Source organism: Perca flavescens, chromosome 7 (assembly GCF_004354835.1).
Source record: "Perca flavescens isolate YP-PL-M2 chromosome 7, PFLA_1.0, whole genome shotgun sequence".
NCBI lineage: Eukaryota > Metazoa > Chordata > Actinopteri > Perciformes > Percidae > Perca > Perca flavescens.
In genome coordinates, this window is record NC_041337.1 from 15,091,201 (window position 1) to 15,108,217 (window position 17,017).

General features: G+C 38.9%; 3 protein-coding genes across 4 annotated transcripts; 1 reads left to right on the top strand and 2 right to left on the bottom strand.

The window, feature by feature from the left end:
• Nucleotides 1–154: 154 nt before the first annotated feature.
• Nucleotides 155–6,513, bottom strand: LOC114558309 (14-3-3 protein beta/alpha-1). Its single transcript, XM_028582190.1, has 6 exons — nucleotides 6,372–6,513; nucleotides 3,471–3,772; nucleotides 3,227–3,350; nucleotides 2,393–2,556; nucleotides 2,035–2,130; nucleotides 155–1,947 (listed from the first exon to the last, which is right to left on the bottom strand). The coding sequence occupies exons 2-6, from the start codon at nucleotides 3,762–3,764 to the stop codon at nucleotides 1,891–1,893; spliced, it is 735 nt and encodes a 244-aa protein (XP_028437991.1). The 5' UTR covers nucleotides 3,765–3,772; nucleotides 6,372–6,513; the 3' UTR covers nucleotides 155–1,890.
• Nucleotides 6,514–8,294: 1,781 nt separating this feature from the next.
• On the top strand, nucleotides 8,295–10,552 carry ognb (osteoglycin, paralog b). Of its 2 annotated transcripts, XM_028582193.1 has the most exons (6): nucleotides 8,296–8,475; nucleotides 8,569–8,647; nucleotides 8,846–9,010; nucleotides 9,096–9,295; nucleotides 9,414–9,506; nucleotides 9,659–10,552. In XM_028582193.1, exons 1-6 carry the CDS (start codon nucleotides 8,380–8,382, stop codon nucleotides 9,824–9,826), a joined length of 801 nt encoding a protein of 266 aa, XP_028437994.1. In that variant the 5' UTR covers nucleotides 8,296–8,379; the 3' UTR covers nucleotides 9,827–10,552. The 2 variants fall into 2 exon arrangements, with proteins under 2 accessions (XP_028437992.1, XP_028437994.1); XM_028582191.1 differs by having other exon boundaries at nucleotides 8,295–8,647.
• Nucleotides 9,916–16,761, bottom strand: uqcc5 (ubiquinol-cytochrome c reductase complex assembly factor 5). Its single transcript, XM_028582194.1, has 2 exons — nucleotides 16,331–16,761; nucleotides 9,916–10,550 (listed from the first exon to the last, which is right to left on the bottom strand). The coding sequence occupies exons 1-2, from the start codon at nucleotides 16,494–16,496 to the stop codon at nucleotides 10,459–10,461; spliced, it is 258 nt and encodes an 85-aa protein (XP_028437995.1). The 5' UTR covers nucleotides 16,497–16,761; the 3' UTR covers nucleotides 9,916–10,458.
• Between the last annotated feature and the right edge of the window lie 256 nt (nucleotides 16,762–17,017).

Below are 17,017 nucleotides of genomic sequence, written 5' to 3' on the forward strand. Positions count from 1 at the left end.
AACTTATTTCACCCTCTAGTGGACGTTTGCAAGGCAAAGTGAAATCAAAGCCCACCCACAATTTGTCAGCAAATCTGTGATTTTAATCTATTTTATGAATTACTAAACCATATTAATATTCCTTGTGAACAAAAATGAAGACGTAATTTACCTGTTATCTTAAACGAAACTTTATTTCACTGAATGGTCTTTGACACTTTCCTATTTCTTACATGTATAGTGAAACTAGAATGGTTTTAAGATACATAAACACAAAGCTAGAATTACACCAACCATTGTTTATCTCCATGTCGTCATTGCTTTTTAGAGCTATTCTAAATTTTCACAACCACGTGTGTGCACTGGGTAATAGACTGTTACAGAAGCAAATTTTTAGCCATAAGACTTGTCAGTAAAAACAAAGCAAGTAGATACCTGATATACAGACAGGCTTCGTTCCACATTCACTAACTGCATTTTCATCAAGCATAATAATAAGCTGACATGATTTTTTTTTTTTTTTTTTTTTTTTTTTTAAACAGAAGATATTTCAATTCATTGGAGCATTGTCAGAGTAAACAGACTGTCAGCTATAATGTGGAATGGTGTCTTCAACTACAATATGTGGAATGTAGTGGTGATAAATGGTATTGTGACACTGAGCTTCTTTGGATTGGATTGGGCGTCTCCAAATTGCACCGTCAAAATAGACCTGATTTTTGAGGCGATCATTCACACCAGCTACCATTAACAGCAGAGAGATGCACCTGGGTAAAAACTGAGGTCAAGATTTAGCAATTAAAATTTGTCTTGTCTTACTCGTTCCCTTTGAGATTTCTTAAAACGACAAGATGCTGCCAAAAAGGCTGCAAGAGAAAGCCAGGCACAGATTTTTTTTTGGAGAAAACAACCACTTTAAGAGGAATATTTTGCAAGCAGGGTTGATACAGTGTGGTAAGACATTTTCAATTAACATCAATAAAAGGTTACTTTAGGTTTTACATACAGATGATAGTCAATCTTGCAAAATACATGGAACCACATTTACGCACATACAATTTTCATTGTACTGATATCAAGCAGCACCTGAACAGTGAGTAAAACTACAATGACAATCCATACTTAGTTCAAAAAAACCAAAAAGGAGCACTGCCTTTCCAAAAGCCTAATAAATGTGGAATGTCTGATGTCTGGACAAATCTAACATGACAATTTAAAGGGGTCCCTTAAAACTTCAAAACTGTGAATTTGTGAACATGATCAAGGAGCATTACACCAAGATGTCAGTGTCACAATACAGCCTGCCTCCTTTCTGTATGAGCCCACAGCAGAATTGCAGTTAGTTGTTAATACAGGATTGTACGCGTGTCTGGAAATTCAAACACAAAAACTGTTTTGGGGTTGTGAAGCAAATGGAACGCCTACCATCACAGTGTTTGGTGGAAATCAACTGCCTGTTTAATTACCATACAATAAAACCTGTAAATATCATGAGGAATCACAAATAAGAAAGTAACAAAAAAGGGATGAAAAATGCACAACTAACTAGCTGGGACAAAGGGATTTGGAAGGACGATTAGAATTCACAACACCCCCTCCCCCCAGACCATACACACAATCTTTCACATCCTTTCTCGCTCACTACATACAGACATACACACAAAGCCGACAAAAACAACAGCAACATGGACTCGCTAATCAATACAACATGTTTCCACAAAGTGACTGAATCTGCTTACTGAAAATTACCCTGTCACCTCACAGTGAACTGAGAGGGGTAAACTAGTTGGTCAGGAGCAATTCAGGCTGCTTGTCATACAGAAGTGGGAGGAGCTGATGGAGTGGAGGGGGATGTATATAAGCTGTCTGTGTTTAAGATAAGAGTGTAGGTGGATTAACAGTGCAATTCCATTAGTTTTCCCCATCTCCGGTCTCTCCCTCATCTGCCTGGTTTTCTGATGTCCACAGCTGGAAACAGAAAAAAGAAAAACATTATAATTTGTGTAATACATCAGGATCAATCTGAGGCAAAACAGCATATGGCTTGAAACTCACAGTCAGGTTGTCCCTTAGTAGTTGCATGATCAGGGTGCTGTCTTTGTAAGAATCCTCGTTCAAAGTGTCAAGTTCAGCGATGGCGTCATCAAATGCCTGAAACACACGAGATAAGTATCTAATAGTAATAAGACCAGCAGCATCCTTTCAACAGTTTGGCAGTGACTACACAAAACCCATGTATTTGAGAGAGAAAAAAACTAAACAGCTCAAAATTGCAACTCTTGCCATGTATACAAGTAATCAAATGTACCTAAGGTATCTGGCCATTTGTGATGTTTATTGTCTTCAAATCTTAAAAAGTACACTTAAACATGTAAAAGGTTTCAAAACTATGACATTAGGCTTCAGTTCATACCGTCTTAGCCAGGCTGCAGGCCTTGTCCGGGTTGTTGAGGATTTCATAGTAGAAGACTGAGAAGTTGAGGGCCAGGCCAAGCCGGATAGGGTGTGTTGGCTGCATCTCCCCCTTGCTGATGTCAAAAGCTTGCTGGTACGCCTGCTGGGAATTATCCACTGTATCTTTAGGCAAAAAGATGAACAAAAAAAATTAACCATCACTATTTACAACACATTTTAAAGCAGTAATTGATTTTTGGCCACATGGGGGCAGCAAAACAAGCAAACATGATGACACACTGTTTTGTATCCTTATAATTAAAATGGCAAATGGTATACCAAACAGTTGCCTATTACATATTCAGCAGACCCAGAGAAACACTAGCATTAATTTAGAGTCATCTTTGTGTCTGCCTAGCACACGTAAGTCCAATATTCACTCTCATCTTAGCATTGTTTCAGACTCCACCAAGTCATGAGGGAAATAACTGTCTCTTTAGGTGGTACATGCTCTACTGTGTTTACTAGCTAGGGGCCAACTTTGTCTTTATTTGCCATTTGTTTCTTGGCAGGTAGCCTGTGAGAGTGCGTTGCCTTTTTTTGTTGCTAACAAACAGCTGTGCTGTTGCTGGAAACAAAGTGATGAGAAACCAAAATAAATGTGCAGGCAGTAACATCAAAAAATTAGCTGAAAGACACCACACAGTTGAGAGGGACTGCAGAGTTGGGTGATAACCCCCCCCCACCCTTTCACATAGTTATTTGACCCATTGTTATTATAAAATATTCATTGATGCAGCTTTAAGCGCATTGTTACAGTACAAATTTATAATGGTAATATGTCCTCACTTACCCTTTTTAGCATCCCCAGATGCAACCTCAGACAAGTATCTATAATAGTCGCCTTTCATTTTCAGATAGAACACCTTGCTCTCAGCAGCAGTTGCATTGCTAATGAGAAAGTTATCCAGTAGCCCCTGAAAACAATAGTTAAATAGTTCAGTTTTGAGATAAGGCTAAATTACACACAAGCACTGACTTTACAAGTGTATGAATTAGAAATGTTTTTGAACACCAATGAAATAAGAAACCCTTACGAGCACATCATGGCAGATTTCCTGCAGCTCAGCTTCAATCTTCTCCCGGTATTCACGTGCCATCTGCTGTTTTTTGTCATTGCCCTCAGTCTTCTGCTCGATGCTGGAGATGACGCGCCAGGATGAGCGGCGTGCTCCTACTACATTCTTGTAGGCAACAGAGAGAAGGTTGCGCTCTTCATTTGATAACTCCGCACCTTGCTCTGTCACCGACTTCATGGCTGCGGCCATGTCATCGTAGCGCTCAGCCTGCTCAGCAAGCTTGGCCTTCTGTACCAGGTCGTTCTTATCCATTTTCTAGACTGGGGAAAAGAAAATACTGTATTAGATGTTGTTATGTGTACTTAAGGAGAATTACGGTTGATGTCAACACGTAGCTCTGTTGTTTGTAAATTAGGAGTGCTGTCAGCAGTGAGAAAAACTAAATCAAATTGTTGCTGCCTACACAGTGTTATCCTCCTGCTACAGTTTGCACCCAGGAGACTAAAACAGGGCACATTTTAAACATGCTTTTAGCCTCTTAACATGTTCGAAATGTCATTAAAAGTGCCTACCCATGTGAAGTGATTCCTTTCGAGTGAACACAGTGAATCTGACTGCAGTAGATGTGAAAGAAATGCATGAAAGTTGTGCTAATTCATACCTCCGTTTAGTTCCGGTGTTGAGACGGCAGTAAGACGAGTGCTTAGGGACAGTCTACAAACTACAATACCGAAAAGAGATACAACAAAAATATTTATTAAATTTACTGATTAAATAAGGTATTGTCTCCCAACTTACCTCAATTATAAATTATCTCCTGCTAGTTGTACTACAGCATTTAAAAAAATAAATAAGCATATGCCTATTTTTGAAAATATTTTTGTATCTCTTTTCGGTGTTTGTAGACCGCCCCGAAGCACTCCTCTTGCCGTCTCAACACAGGAACTAAACAGAGCTGAATTAGCACAACTTTCATGAATTTCTTTCACATCTACTGCAGTCAGATTAACTGTGTTCACTCAGAAGGATCACATCACATGGGTAGGCACTTTTAATGACATTTCGAACATGTTAAGAGGCTAAAGGCACATTTAAAATTTCCCATTTCAGTCTCCTGGGTGCAAACTGTAGCAGGAGGATAACAGTGTAGGCATCACCGATTGTTTTCGTTTTTCTCACTACTGACAGCACTCCAAATTTATAAAACAAGAGAGCTATGTGTTGAAATTGACCAGAATTCTCCTTTAATCAAAAGACAAGGACAAACGTTATTGTCCATTTTTCCAGACATTTCTGTGTGCTTTAAACACTGATATATTATTTTGCTTTGGCAGACCAGGACTTTTAAGCAAGGAAACCACGGGATTCAATGGAAAGTGAGGATAAGCATTGCGAACTGGGCCCCTCTGGCAAGTGGGTCAACCATACACATCACTAGCTAAGGTTAGCTGCCAGCTTGCATTAGTTAGATTCTAATAATTTCTCGTCCTTCCTTCTCGTCCCAATTTTGACTGAATCCCTATCATCAGCCGTCTTAGAATCTATCATAACGTAAAATTTAATATGCACAACGGTTTACTGGCTCGTTTAATGTTGTTTCAATCACACTTGCTACACCAACCGAAGCCTTCCCGGGTCAGGTTTTATGCTGCATTCATGTGCTCCTCGGATTTCCCGAGATATTAAGTCGTTCTTCCGACTTCGGTGTGTTCATGATCTTAAGGTCGTAATGTGGGAAAAACCATTGACGCTGAAAATGTTTTGTATTTCATTGCTCAGAGCGTTTAAAAATAGCTGTTTTCAGTGTTTATTTCCACTTTGAAGCTATATATTAGTGGTTTTGTCCCAGACGTGTTGCTGCACCAGTTACTGTTAACTCAAAAATTGCTTTACCTGACTTGCCATCAGGGTTAATAGAAATTAACATATTGTCTAGCTAATCTAAGTCACTCTACGTGGACAGCAACCGACGGTTACTACCATATTACAAATAAATAAAACAATCATATCCAATACTTGAACTAATAAAAACTTCCGTTTAATTAAGCCAACATTTACTTTCGTCCGCCATGTCAGCGCGTAATATGACGCAAACACGGCAAGTAGTGTAGCAAAAAAAAAAAATCGCCTACTTTACGAGTTGTTGCTCCGACTTGAGGGACAATTCACGCGAATTTCCCCAGTCAGGAACTTATTTATCCGATTATTCAGACATGACTTGAATGCAGCATTAATGCCCTCCCCTTATGTTGCTAACACAGCTAGCGGGATGCTACATTTTGCTAACTGATGTTAACGTTACCTTGTTATGTACGGCCGATATGATCCATCATTTGTTTTGTTAATATTTACGTCAGCATCCTCACTGGATTAGATAACCTTGCTGTTGCTAATTTGTCGTATTAATGATCACGAAAAGCGAGTGGAGTGGCTAACAGCTAGCTAGCTAGCGTCCTCTAACGTAGCGTTACGGCTATGTGACGGTAAGGTCCGTAAGCTAGGCCAGCAAAATCAACGACTGACTTTCGTTTAAAAAAACACGGTTAGGGTGTTGGCAATCCACATTTACCAATTTTGATAATGAACAGAAAACAAAATATTGCAGCGAAATGCATTACTTTCGCGTTAAATTCATTTTCAACAGCTGTATCACGGCCCGCACCGGCTGACGAGCCTGTCAGAACAAAGTGTCATGGAATCCGACCGTCGGTTAGCTCGCTGGTTAGCATTAGCTAGCTGCTAGCCAGCGAGCTAACCCACTAACGTTAGCCTTTACAAACCCAGCTAGCTCCATTATCATGATGGCTTCTCTAAAGGATTCAATCGGACACGATGAAACAGCCACTCTAACACTAAGCTACGAATGAAAATCTAGTATTATAGTGCGCTATGTATACAGTGTGATGTTATTACACTTACAATATTAGCGACTTTTAGTCCTGCTTTTTTTCTCTCTCTCTGGACGATTCAGCCTCCGTCCTCCGTCTCGCTCAGCGTATCGTTCAGGGCAGTACCACTTCCGCTACACTAGCACTTCTGTTTCCTCTTTTCTCACCACACATCTGTCTTACGTAATGCTACCACTGCCTATACACTAAATACAATAATTAATATAGTCAAACTTAAAATATCGATTTTCAAAAACACGTATTTTGTGCGCTCACATCACATTTTAATAATCTAACGGATTTTAAAGTTACCATTTTCACAATAGGCGGTTTATTCCATGGTTAATTCAGATTGAAATGGTTAGGCTACATGGTTGTTTTTTAAATTCAAATATAATTAAAGCAAATAATGCATATTATTAACCTAGCTGTTGATCCTTGTCTGGCAACAGCTTTCTGTTTAAGTTACAGACAAAATTACATTATCCAAGACTGGGCACACTGTGGAAAACCCTTTTATAGCATTTCTGCTTCAACATGAGCTGTCTGCAGCATTTACAAGTCACATAACTATATAAACAATTGTGGGCAGGAAATCATTTGTAACTGGGACTCTTTATACATGTAAGAAAGCTCTTTTGCTTTCCATCCTGCACAGCAAGGTCAAAGGTAAAGTCAGTCGCACAGTGCGACCACTGGAACAAGCAGGGCTTCAGTGTTTTGCTCAAGGGCACTTTCAGCAGTTCAAATGTTATCAGTGCAGGGGCTTAAACGTGATAAATTTGCAGGAAACACAATCAATAAAAAAAGGTCAATGTTTAATCTTTGCCTGAGTGCATATGACAATAGTGATGTAAATAATAGTTTTTTTTTTTTTTTTTTATAATCAGAGTTTATAAAATGTCATCAAATAGTATAACATTCCCAGAGCCCAAGGATACATCTTCAAGTTGCTTGTTTTGTTTGAACAACAGTCCAAAACAATATTTAATTTGTTATGAAATAACACAGCAACTCCTCACATTTGAGAAGCTGGAGCCGGAGATGTTTGGGATGTTTGCACAATAAAGGATTGAATGGATACATTTTCTGCCAATCCACTATTAACTAACTGACTACCCCTACATTTTCAGAGTTATGGGCAATAAGTGGCTATCCACTGTATGCAGAGTAGTTGTAATATTAATAGTTGTATTACCGCTGTGGAGAAGTTTGGACACCTCACATTTAAGGTTGTGAATAGAGAAAAGCTGGTACCTGTATTCAATTAAGATTTAAAAAACAAAGCTACGTTGTCTAATGGAAACCCTTGAAGATACATTTTGTAATTGTCCAGCTGCTTGTATGCTAAAATGTTTGTCATAATTTTGGAAAAGGCATACAGCTGCACACTAGAACTCATCAATGGCAAACTGATTAATAAATAAACATAAGTAAAATATTCCATCACCCTCAAAACTGTCTGTTTCTTACGAAATAGTCACTTGTAATAGGGGAACTGCCCCCTCCAAAAGAGACAAGAGTGCATTAACTGCTGTTATGGAGCTCATATTTGAACCGAGGTAGTAGTTTGAAAAAGGGACATATTCAAAAGCTTTTTTATTTTCCAGTTCGGTACTTGCTTTGGCAATTGATTTCATAAATCACTCCATTTTTTTTCCATCAATTACTGGAACTCAGGACCACTGTTTTTCCAGAAACAACATTCTTTTGTCAGTTAAAGTAAAATTTAAAAGAAGCTTTCATTACGGTTTATTGAATGATTTCCCTACATATATTTTAATCACCACTTTGCTCAATATCAACACTCTGTCTGTTTGCTATACAAAAAATACAGTATAGTCTTTAGAATCACCCTGACCAGTCTGAGTGCTGGAGAGTATTGAGTTAAAGTTTTTATTTTCTTACTTAACAGCATACTGGCAGCTTAAAAAAAAAAAAAAAAAAAAAAAACTGGATGGAAATGTACCCTGCTCACAAGTACCTCAGATCCCAGCCTAGCAGACAGACACGCTTTTCTCACAAGCAACTGAGACACAATGATGCAGTTAAGGACTTTAATTTTTACATCCATTTTGCTCCCATGGATACGGTCTTCTACAGCAAAAGAATACGTGGAAGTCAGAAAATCTACGGTAAAAGCATCTTTTGTCAATAAGCCAGTGGAAGAAATGCATAATATTTCTGAGTTGGGAAGAAGCTTTTATAAAGAGTTATCCTTTTTACAGACCGACACTGTAAACTTTCCAGACTATGACACCCTTCGAGACTCGGACACTGACCCAGCAGCAGCTCCAAGAGCTGATGGTAAGGTTTGTTTAAACAGATTAATAGTTTTCAACAACTGTTTCAAAGCCGATTATGCAACAATTCTTTCACATTTTTGTGAGCATAGCTAAAGCCCCTATTATGTAACAATGGGGTCGATCAAGTGTCCCCATCTAAACTATGTGTAGTGCGTTTGTCCGTACAAGGGTGATGAAAAAGATATTGTGATCGTTTCAGAGATGCCGACATGTCTGCTGTGTGTTTGCCTGAGTGGATCTGTTTACTGTGAGGAGGTGTCCCCTGAAATGTCAGCCATTCCAGCACTGCCAAAGGAAACAGCACATCTCTATGCACGTTTCAACAAAATCACAAAAATAAGAAACAAAGACTTTGCAGACATGGGTAAATATAAGTCATTATGATATTTAACTCTTCAGTGAATGCCATCTTTTAAGCTCTCTCCCCCTTTGTGTGCGTTTTTCTCCAGCATTAAAAACAATTGACCTTACTGGCAATCTCATCGCTGAGATAGAAGATGGAGCTTTTTCAAAACTTTCAGATCTTGAGGAGCTCATTCTTGCAGAAAACAAACTGACTAAACTTCCCATACTGCCCAACAAGCTGGTGTCATTCAATGCCAATTTCAACCATCTTAAAACCCAGGGTGTGAAGGCAACTGCTTTTAAAGTAAGATAGCCAACTGATCTCATTTTAAAATGTTGCAGACATTATGTACTTTGCACAAGTTCAGATGTTTAACACAGTAAGCCGCCCGATTCAAAATAGTGGTCTTTTGTTGTTGCAGAAACTCACAAGACTGGCATATCTTTACCTTGGAAACAATGAACTGACAGCAGTGCCCCAACTTCCAGAGTCTCTTCACGCTGTGCACCTGCATGTAAGTTTATCTGTAATTCTCTGCAATCACAGAAATTAATCAGAGAAGCTCTGAAGAAGCAATTTGATTACTTTTCTTCCTGCAGTGCAAGTAGCTGTAGCTACATAATGGGCAAATGTGTCATTGGATTGTTTCTCCGGTTTGTTCTGCAGAACAACAATATCTCCACAGTAACAGATGAGACGTTCTGTAAAGGTAACAGTCACTACATCCGGACCAACATGGACGAGCTGAGACTGGACGGGAATCCTGTCGTGCTGTCGAAGCACCCAAACAGTTTCATCTGTCTGCAGTCTCTCCCTATCGGATGGTACAACTGAAATAACCAAAGCATGCTTTTGACTGATGTCAACCTTGGATGGGGGGATGAAGGATGCAGATACATATAGTAAAAATACCATTTGCAAAATGCAGTTCTTAATTTAGATTTTATATGCATGCACTCAAATCTACCATACAGTTCAAGACTTTTAACGTTTTTTTCATTATCAAACAAAAACGTGTAATTACAGAACAGCGGTATTTAAACAAGCTTGTGTTTTTGTTTCTTATCAAATTCTATCTACCTGTAATGAACACATCTGTGCAAAATCATCCAAAATTATTTCTTGTATTTTTTCCTTTTGTTACAATTTGGTTGAGACTGGTTTGTCTTGGCAGGTGCTATACAATGTTTGAAACATAACACATCAAAATAGACTTGTCAAATCAATAGGAGACCATTGTTATTTCATCATTTCATTTGATTTTTTTTAACTAAAGATCATATTAACAATAAACTTGCATGTTTCTCCATCAGCCTTTCACTCTTTACTCCTTCATAACTGTGATACGGTTGTTGTAAAATACTATGAAGTCCATTCCAGCCTGTTGGATACAAGTAAGGGAGTGTGAGTCCAAGAATGTGTCCTTAGAGGACACATGTGAAGTCCACATTAAATCCGACCTTCGTTCACTTGGCCGCAGGCGCTTCAAGAACTATCAAACCATCTGCTATCTTCTGCTTGTACTCCCGTTCTGATCGTTTTCTTCGGTAGACATCATCTAGAAAGAAAACAGAATTAAAGAAAACTGATGAATGAAATGAGACCTGTGATATAGGCAGTTTTGATTCAGTTCAAACTGCAGTGACATGACTGCACTCCATTTAGGTGAGCCGGTTCCAGGGTGCTGGCTCACTAGCATTGCTTACTGGGATACTTAATATAACTGAACCATCTTTAACACAATTTCTTTTCACCTGTGCTTTTCCTGCAATGACAAATTAAAATGTGTGCAGTGAAAACAATCTATACCAAGACAAGACTAAAACCAAAGCAGCTGGAATTCAATTATGATTTTTTTTTTTTTTTAAATCCTTCTGTGACATGTCAAATTTTCTGGTGTGAAAAGGTCTATAAGTTATCCTGCAGACTAAAGATAGTTTGCAACTACTACAGATATATAATAAGGAAACTGAATAAGGAATTAAAATAGGGAAGAGACGGAGTCTGTTCTCTTTAGAGGGGAATATGTCTGTATCCCTAAATGGCCTCAGAATACTACAAAATATGCAGGGCAGCTATTTATTTTTTTAAACACAAGAAGATTTTGACTCATTTTAGTTCTTCTGAAATAGCACATCGGAATAAATGGATGTGGGCTCATGGAGAGTAGAAACACATTAGGGTTATTTTTCTTTTTAAATCTTTTGAGTTATCCAACATCCATTATGTTCTCTCTACAGGTGTAGCTACAGACATAGCAACGCAATATCAACAATGTGATATTCTGAATAGTGGGAACTGCTTTTACTTAAGTACAAAGTTTGAGGTACTTCTACTTTAGTTTATTTCTTTTTTTGCTACTTTATAGAACTTCTACTTTTCAGTGGGAAATATTGTACTAAATGTATTTGACAGGCATAGCTACTAGTTACTTTGAAGACTCATACATACATTTATATTCAATATGAAGCTCTTTAAAATACTAAACACAGTACATAAAGTAATTGGCTCCACCTCTACCAGGTATAACATTAAAATGTTGCTTACACAATAATAAATCAAGAATTCTAATCAAATTATATAATATTAGAGTTGAAACAATTAGTTAATTAATTGATTAGTCGATCAAAAGAAAATTTGTTTGTAACATTTTTGATGATAGACTAATCGTTTAAGTTGTTTATCAAGAAAAAAATGGCAAACATTCTCTAGTTCCAGCTTCTCAAAGTGAGGATTTTGCTTCTCTTCAGTTATAACATTCTAAATTGATTTTTCCATTTAATTTTTCAATATTTTCTGACATTTTATAGATTAAATATTTAATGAATGATCCAAAAAAATATATAAATCGTAATGTTATATATACATAAAAATAAAATGTTGAAAGGGGCCATTCTAGATAATGACTACTTTAAAATTGTAATACTTTTAAGTACATACTTCTGTACTTAAAGGTCCAATATGTAATATTTGTACTGTAATAAATCCAAAAAGGACACCAATGCCTCATCAGATATTAAGGAAACATGTTAAACTGAAATACTATCTTTTCTGACAACAATGCTAATTTCAGTATTTTTTCTTTTTGAAATTTACATTCCGTGACGGAATTTATGTTTATGTGTTGTTATCAACGGCCCAGTTTGACAGGCAGGCCGGGTTGCCAGATATACCTGTAAAAACGTAAACCCAGCACGCTACAGCTGTAACGGTAGTACAGCCATGAAAGCAGCAAACAAACGAACAGGATAAACAGAGATAGATTCTACATGACATAAAAAAAAGAAAACTGCATGTTTCTAACAGTTGCGCGTGACCAGAGACGTAACAACCCCCCGGTAAATATTGGAGATGTATTTGAAAGATGGAGACAGCTTAGAGCCCAAAAGGACGCAGAGTTGGCTTATTTTCTCCTGAACAGGTAAGCATTAGCTCCACGCTAATTTATCACAGCTAGGATGGGCATTTTTTGTCATTTCAACATTTGTGTACTCACATTGAATTATATAGCTAGAGTACCCAAGTTGGTTACTTGCAAAAACAATTGAGACATAGCCAGTAAAGTGATCCCGACTGGTCCTGGCTAACGCCGCCATGCTAACCCTGCTAACTGTTAACATTACCGGGAGGACCAGGCAAGCAGCCCATGGCTGTTTACAGCGTGTAGCCTCTTCAGCAGCTGGAGCCGACAACGGTGAGTTATTTTAAGCCACGAGAGGGGGGCTGTAAATCGGAAAGAGAGGACTGTGAGTTTGCAGTGTGTTTAGCGATTGTTGCCGTAATTCTAAGCCAATGAAGTGTGTTCCGTCGGCAAGGTAGTGGTAGTTTTAGCGTTTCGTATTGTAATTCTAAGCCGAGGAAGTGTGCCTGACTGGCGTGTGGAGAGGACAGTGAGGTTGTTGTGTTTGTAGTGGTTCATACTGTAATTTTAAGGGGTGTCTGTCAGTTGGTTACAGAGCTCCGCGTGAGCACGGGCTTTTATGACTGTCTATATCTGAAACGATCACAATATTTTTTTCATCACCCTTGTACGGACTGTCGTTTATAGCCAGCATCTAACGTTAGCTACTCCGCTGTGCTGTGGAGTAATGTCTGGCTATGTGAGACTAGCATCTAACGTTAGCTACTCCGCTGTGCTGTGGAGTAATGTCTTGCTATGTGAGACTAGCATCTAACGTTAGCTACTCCGCTGTGCTGTGGAGTAATGTCTGGCTATGTGAGACTAGCATCTAACGTTAGCTACTCCGCTGTGCTGTGGAGTAATGTCTGGCTATGTGAGACTCGCATCTAACGTTAGCTACTCTGCTGTGGAGTAACGTCTGGCTATGTGAGACTAGCATCTAACGTTAGATACTCGGCTGTGCTGTGGAGTAACGTCTGGCTATGTGAGAAAAGCATCTAGCAACATTGTTGTGAATGCTGCGGTCTCAGCCTGGCAACCCCCGTGAACTTAGAGTCTGGGCAGGAGGGGTCGGGGGAAAAGACTCTCCAGTATTTTGAATTGGTAGTGCAGTAACTATTTTAACCGCTAGCTGCCAGTATTACACACAATATTACATATTGCACCTTTAAGTAAGTTGTTTGAAAGGAGGGATACTTTTACATTGTGGAATAGCTAAATAATTTGAGTATTTCTTCCACCACTGGTGATAATCATCTCAATATCATCTCTGATATTTGTTGTCATATTTTCATAATATACATTATGTTGTCTTTTTAGTCTGTATCAGGGTCTAATGCTATAAGTTACCAGTATTTGCTTGTTTGAGACAACAAAAATATTACCACTTCAAATCAATACTGAGGTACTAAGTCAAGCTATATTGTGATGTATTTCTCTGTTAGCAGCTGTACAGTAGCCTATACAGTGTCCTGCAGAAGTCTGACCCATCTAACTGCCTGTACTCTGCGTTTCTTAAAAAAACAGTTTTTCCACCTTTCTCTCACTTTTTCCAGATTTACTAATGACAGTAGGGCAGAGGAGGAGAGGAACATTTGAGCACATGTTTGAAAGACCAACAAGGGTGTTGTGTGTGTCCCAAATCTGTATACATGCACAGTCCTAACCGTAGGTCCACTGTAAACACACTGTGATAAATTACTTAAACATGCAACATGGCAATTTTTACACTGCTAAAGTTAAAAGGGATACTTCACCAATTAGCATTAAGCTTTGTATCAGTAGAAACCTGGTAGTATTTTCGAATGACCGTGCTTCCCTCCCTCATGTCCCCCTTAGACAAGATATCTCTGTATTGTGTGTCTGGAAAAAAGCCTCTCATGACGCAAAAATCGTCATTTAGCCTTCATAGGAGGCATTTTGGGCCCGAGGCTATGGACTACAGCCATAGTACAAACCACCCATAGGGGGTGGGACATCACTCCCAGAATTTCAAAATAGTGCCAGCCATGTTGAAGCTAAGCTAACAGGCTATTGCTGTTTAGAGAAAGCAGTACTTAATTCATACTTAGTAGGCTAACCACAATGGCGGAAGGTAGTTTTGAAGATGATATGGCAGAAGGGGATTTTGAAGATCTGGTGCGCAAATCCGATGCTTGTGGCTACATGTACGAGCCGCAATACAGCGAGGAACAGTTGCGGATGATGGACGAACAAGAAGGGGACGGAGCAGCTGCTGAAGTAGAATGTAAAAGGTTTGTCTGGCAAAGACTTTTTCAGCAGCAACCTTGCAATTATGTGTATTCAAACTACCGCACGTGTACCACCGGGATACATTGGTACAGATCGGAGAATATGCAGGAAACTTTATTACCAGACGGAATACTCGACACACTACGCAACCTTTCACCTGTTAGCAGACTGCTAGACGGGGAAGGGGACATCGAAAGCGGTGTGCGAGAAAGCGGAAACGCGGAACGAGGGCAGGAGGTCGAGCTAGGTGGAAAGCTAACGCTAGCCGGCCACCTGTCCATCCATCCTGCTTGCAAATGTCCGCTCATTAGACAGACTGGACTACATCCAACTTCAACGAAACTCCCAACGTGAGTTCAGCAAGTGCATTCTGGGAGTTGTCTTTCATCCACATGAGCCAAAAACACATTTTCTGGCTTTTCTCGGTCTAGAACGCACCAATAAAAAAAGAAAAAAAAAAATAGAAAATCACATTTCTACTACATAAATGACCCAATTTAAATAAATATTCATCTTTCCAGTGGTGAAATAGCCCTTTAAAGTCCCCCTCCAGACACATTTTAAAGTATGTAAAAAAAATACTCCGTTATGGTTAAAATGTTGTTTAACATGGTTTCCCACATAAAAAGTAAAAAAATAAATAAATAAAAAATGAAGGGGCTGGAAGCACATCTACTCTTTCTCCCTCGCTGCTCCTCTAGGTTGAGACTCCTGATGTCACAGAGTCCCACGGCCGGTTGTCACAGAGTTCCACCAGAGTCAGATTAGCAGTCTGTTGTGCACTTAAACCAGCAACTAGCAGACGTACAGTATCATGACTGGTAGTGACTGACACAGCTACAATGTCAGTGTGTTTTTACTCTCTGTTCTGAAGGTATGTGTCCATAGGCAGCGTCATTTTCACCTTTCCCATTCATTGTCTAGGCAGCTGGGCAATTCATTCTGGTAGCATCACAGCCACTTTTGAGAGAGGGAGAGTTGAGTTACCTGCTCATTAAATTGAGATCCAGGCTACTTTATGCAAATTAGGATCAGCTCAACTCACCTCTCAAAAACTCAAGAAAATCTTTTAAACTGACCGTCAATTTAAAATGAAGATATATTCAGCAATTAGCTACAAGCTTACCTTCATGAAAACGCCACTGTGGAAACCATGACAGCCTGATCTGTTTTAGGTTTCTTTGCTGGCTTTTGCGTATTTACAGCGATTGGTTTAAAGATCGGTGACGTACCTAATCAAATTTGTCAGGATAAATTTGAATCTCAGATTTCGTCGCCCCCTTCTTGAGAGGAATGTAAGAGAGACACCTCTCTAGTGGCAAAGTTAGCACAGACACAAGTCAGTATAGTCAAGGTCAGACATTTTAGGGGACATAAACCTTAACAAAAACACATTTTTGAGTGAAGGGTGACTTTAACGTTAAGTGAAGTAGCTTGCCAGACATAAGTAATTAATCAAGTCAGAATATATTATGTGCTACACATGTTGTTACTTAGCAAGTGTTGGTCTATTATTTGTTTACAGACGTAGCTAAACATTCAACAGACTTAGCCACATGCGAAGACACAGGGCTAACAGGCTAACAGAAGTCCACATCATGCTAACGTCAGCGTAAATACCAAGTCAAAAACCAAGGATTAAACGTTACCGCTGAAAAGAAAGTCAATTTGCAAATGCAACTTACAGAAAGTCTCTCTTCCTATCCTCACGTTGATCATGATCCACTCCATGACGCCTCCGATGCAAAAGAAGATGGGAAGAAACCTGTACGTCCCCAGACGTTGTTTACCCGGGACAAGGCTCAGTAAATATCTAACGTTATTACTCCTATTAAACATCCTGGCTAACATACAGACATAAGTCGTGTCAGTCTACAGTCTTCAATTCGGCAAGAAGAAACTGCTGTTTCCAGGATAGAGCAGGCATGGACCTTTTACATGTCCTTTACACTTGTAACAAGCATTGACATATATATAAGGTAACAAGAGCAACGGACGTGAGCAGAGGGTGCGCTTGTTTTGTTTCTCGGCGTAAAGCAAACGAGCGGTTTTAAACGGGCTGTCAAGAATCTTAAAAGGAATCCACAGCAGCTCGACGTTGGTTTTTAAAAGGAACGCACCGAGGAAAAGTCGTAACATCCGGTTGTAGTTTCATGTTTCATTACATCTTAAAACACTGAACAGAATAAGAGATCAATGCAAAAAAATATATATACAGAAAATATAAAAAACAAACAGCTAAAAAAAGGTCACATAATGTTAAAACATTTGTTAATTTCCCCTGTGCACACATTAGTGAAATAATTGCATTTTAAAAGTGAGAAAACGGGTTTAAAAACTGAGTTTTTTTGTCACCTGTTTCTTTGGTCGAG

What these genes read in the sequence shown, in the direction of transcription:
- LOC114558309 (XM_028582190.1), bottom strand. Translation starts at nt 3,764, where the DNA reads ATGGATAAGAACGACCTGGTACAGAAGGCCAAGCTTGCTGAGCAGGCT. An exon ending in CCTGCAGCCTGGCTAAGACG is followed by an intron (nt 2,131 to 2,392) that starts GTATGAACTGAA and finishes CGTGTGTTTCAG; the next exon opens with GCATTTGATGACGCCATCGC. An exon ending in TACTAAGGGACAACCTGACT is followed by an intron (nt 1,948 to 2,034) that starts GTGAGTTTCAAG and finishes TTCTGTTTCCAG; the next exon opens with CTGTGGACATCAGAAAACCA.
- ognb (XM_028582191.1), top strand. Translation starts at nt 8,380, where the DNA reads ATGATGCAGTTAAGGACTTTAATTTTTACATCCATTTTGCTCCCATGG. An exon ending in CAAAGACTTTGCAGACATGG is followed by an intron (nt 9,011 to 9,095) that starts GTAAATATAAGT and finishes GTTTTTCTCCAG; the next exon opens with CATTAAAAACAATTGACCTT. An exon ending in TTCACGCTGTGCACCTGCAT is followed by an intron (nt 9,507 to 9,658) that starts GTAAGTTTATCT and finishes TTTGTTCTGCAG; the next exon opens with AACAACAATATCTCCACAGT.
- uqcc5 (XM_028582194.1), bottom strand. Translation starts at nt 16,496, where the DNA reads ATGTTAGCCAGGATGTTTAATAGGAGTAATAACGTTAGATATTTACTG. An exon ending in GATAGGAAGAGAGACTTTCT is followed by an intron (nt 10,551 to 16,330) that starts GTAAGTTGCATT and finishes TTTTCTTTCTAG; the next exon opens with ATGATGTCTACCGAAGAAAA.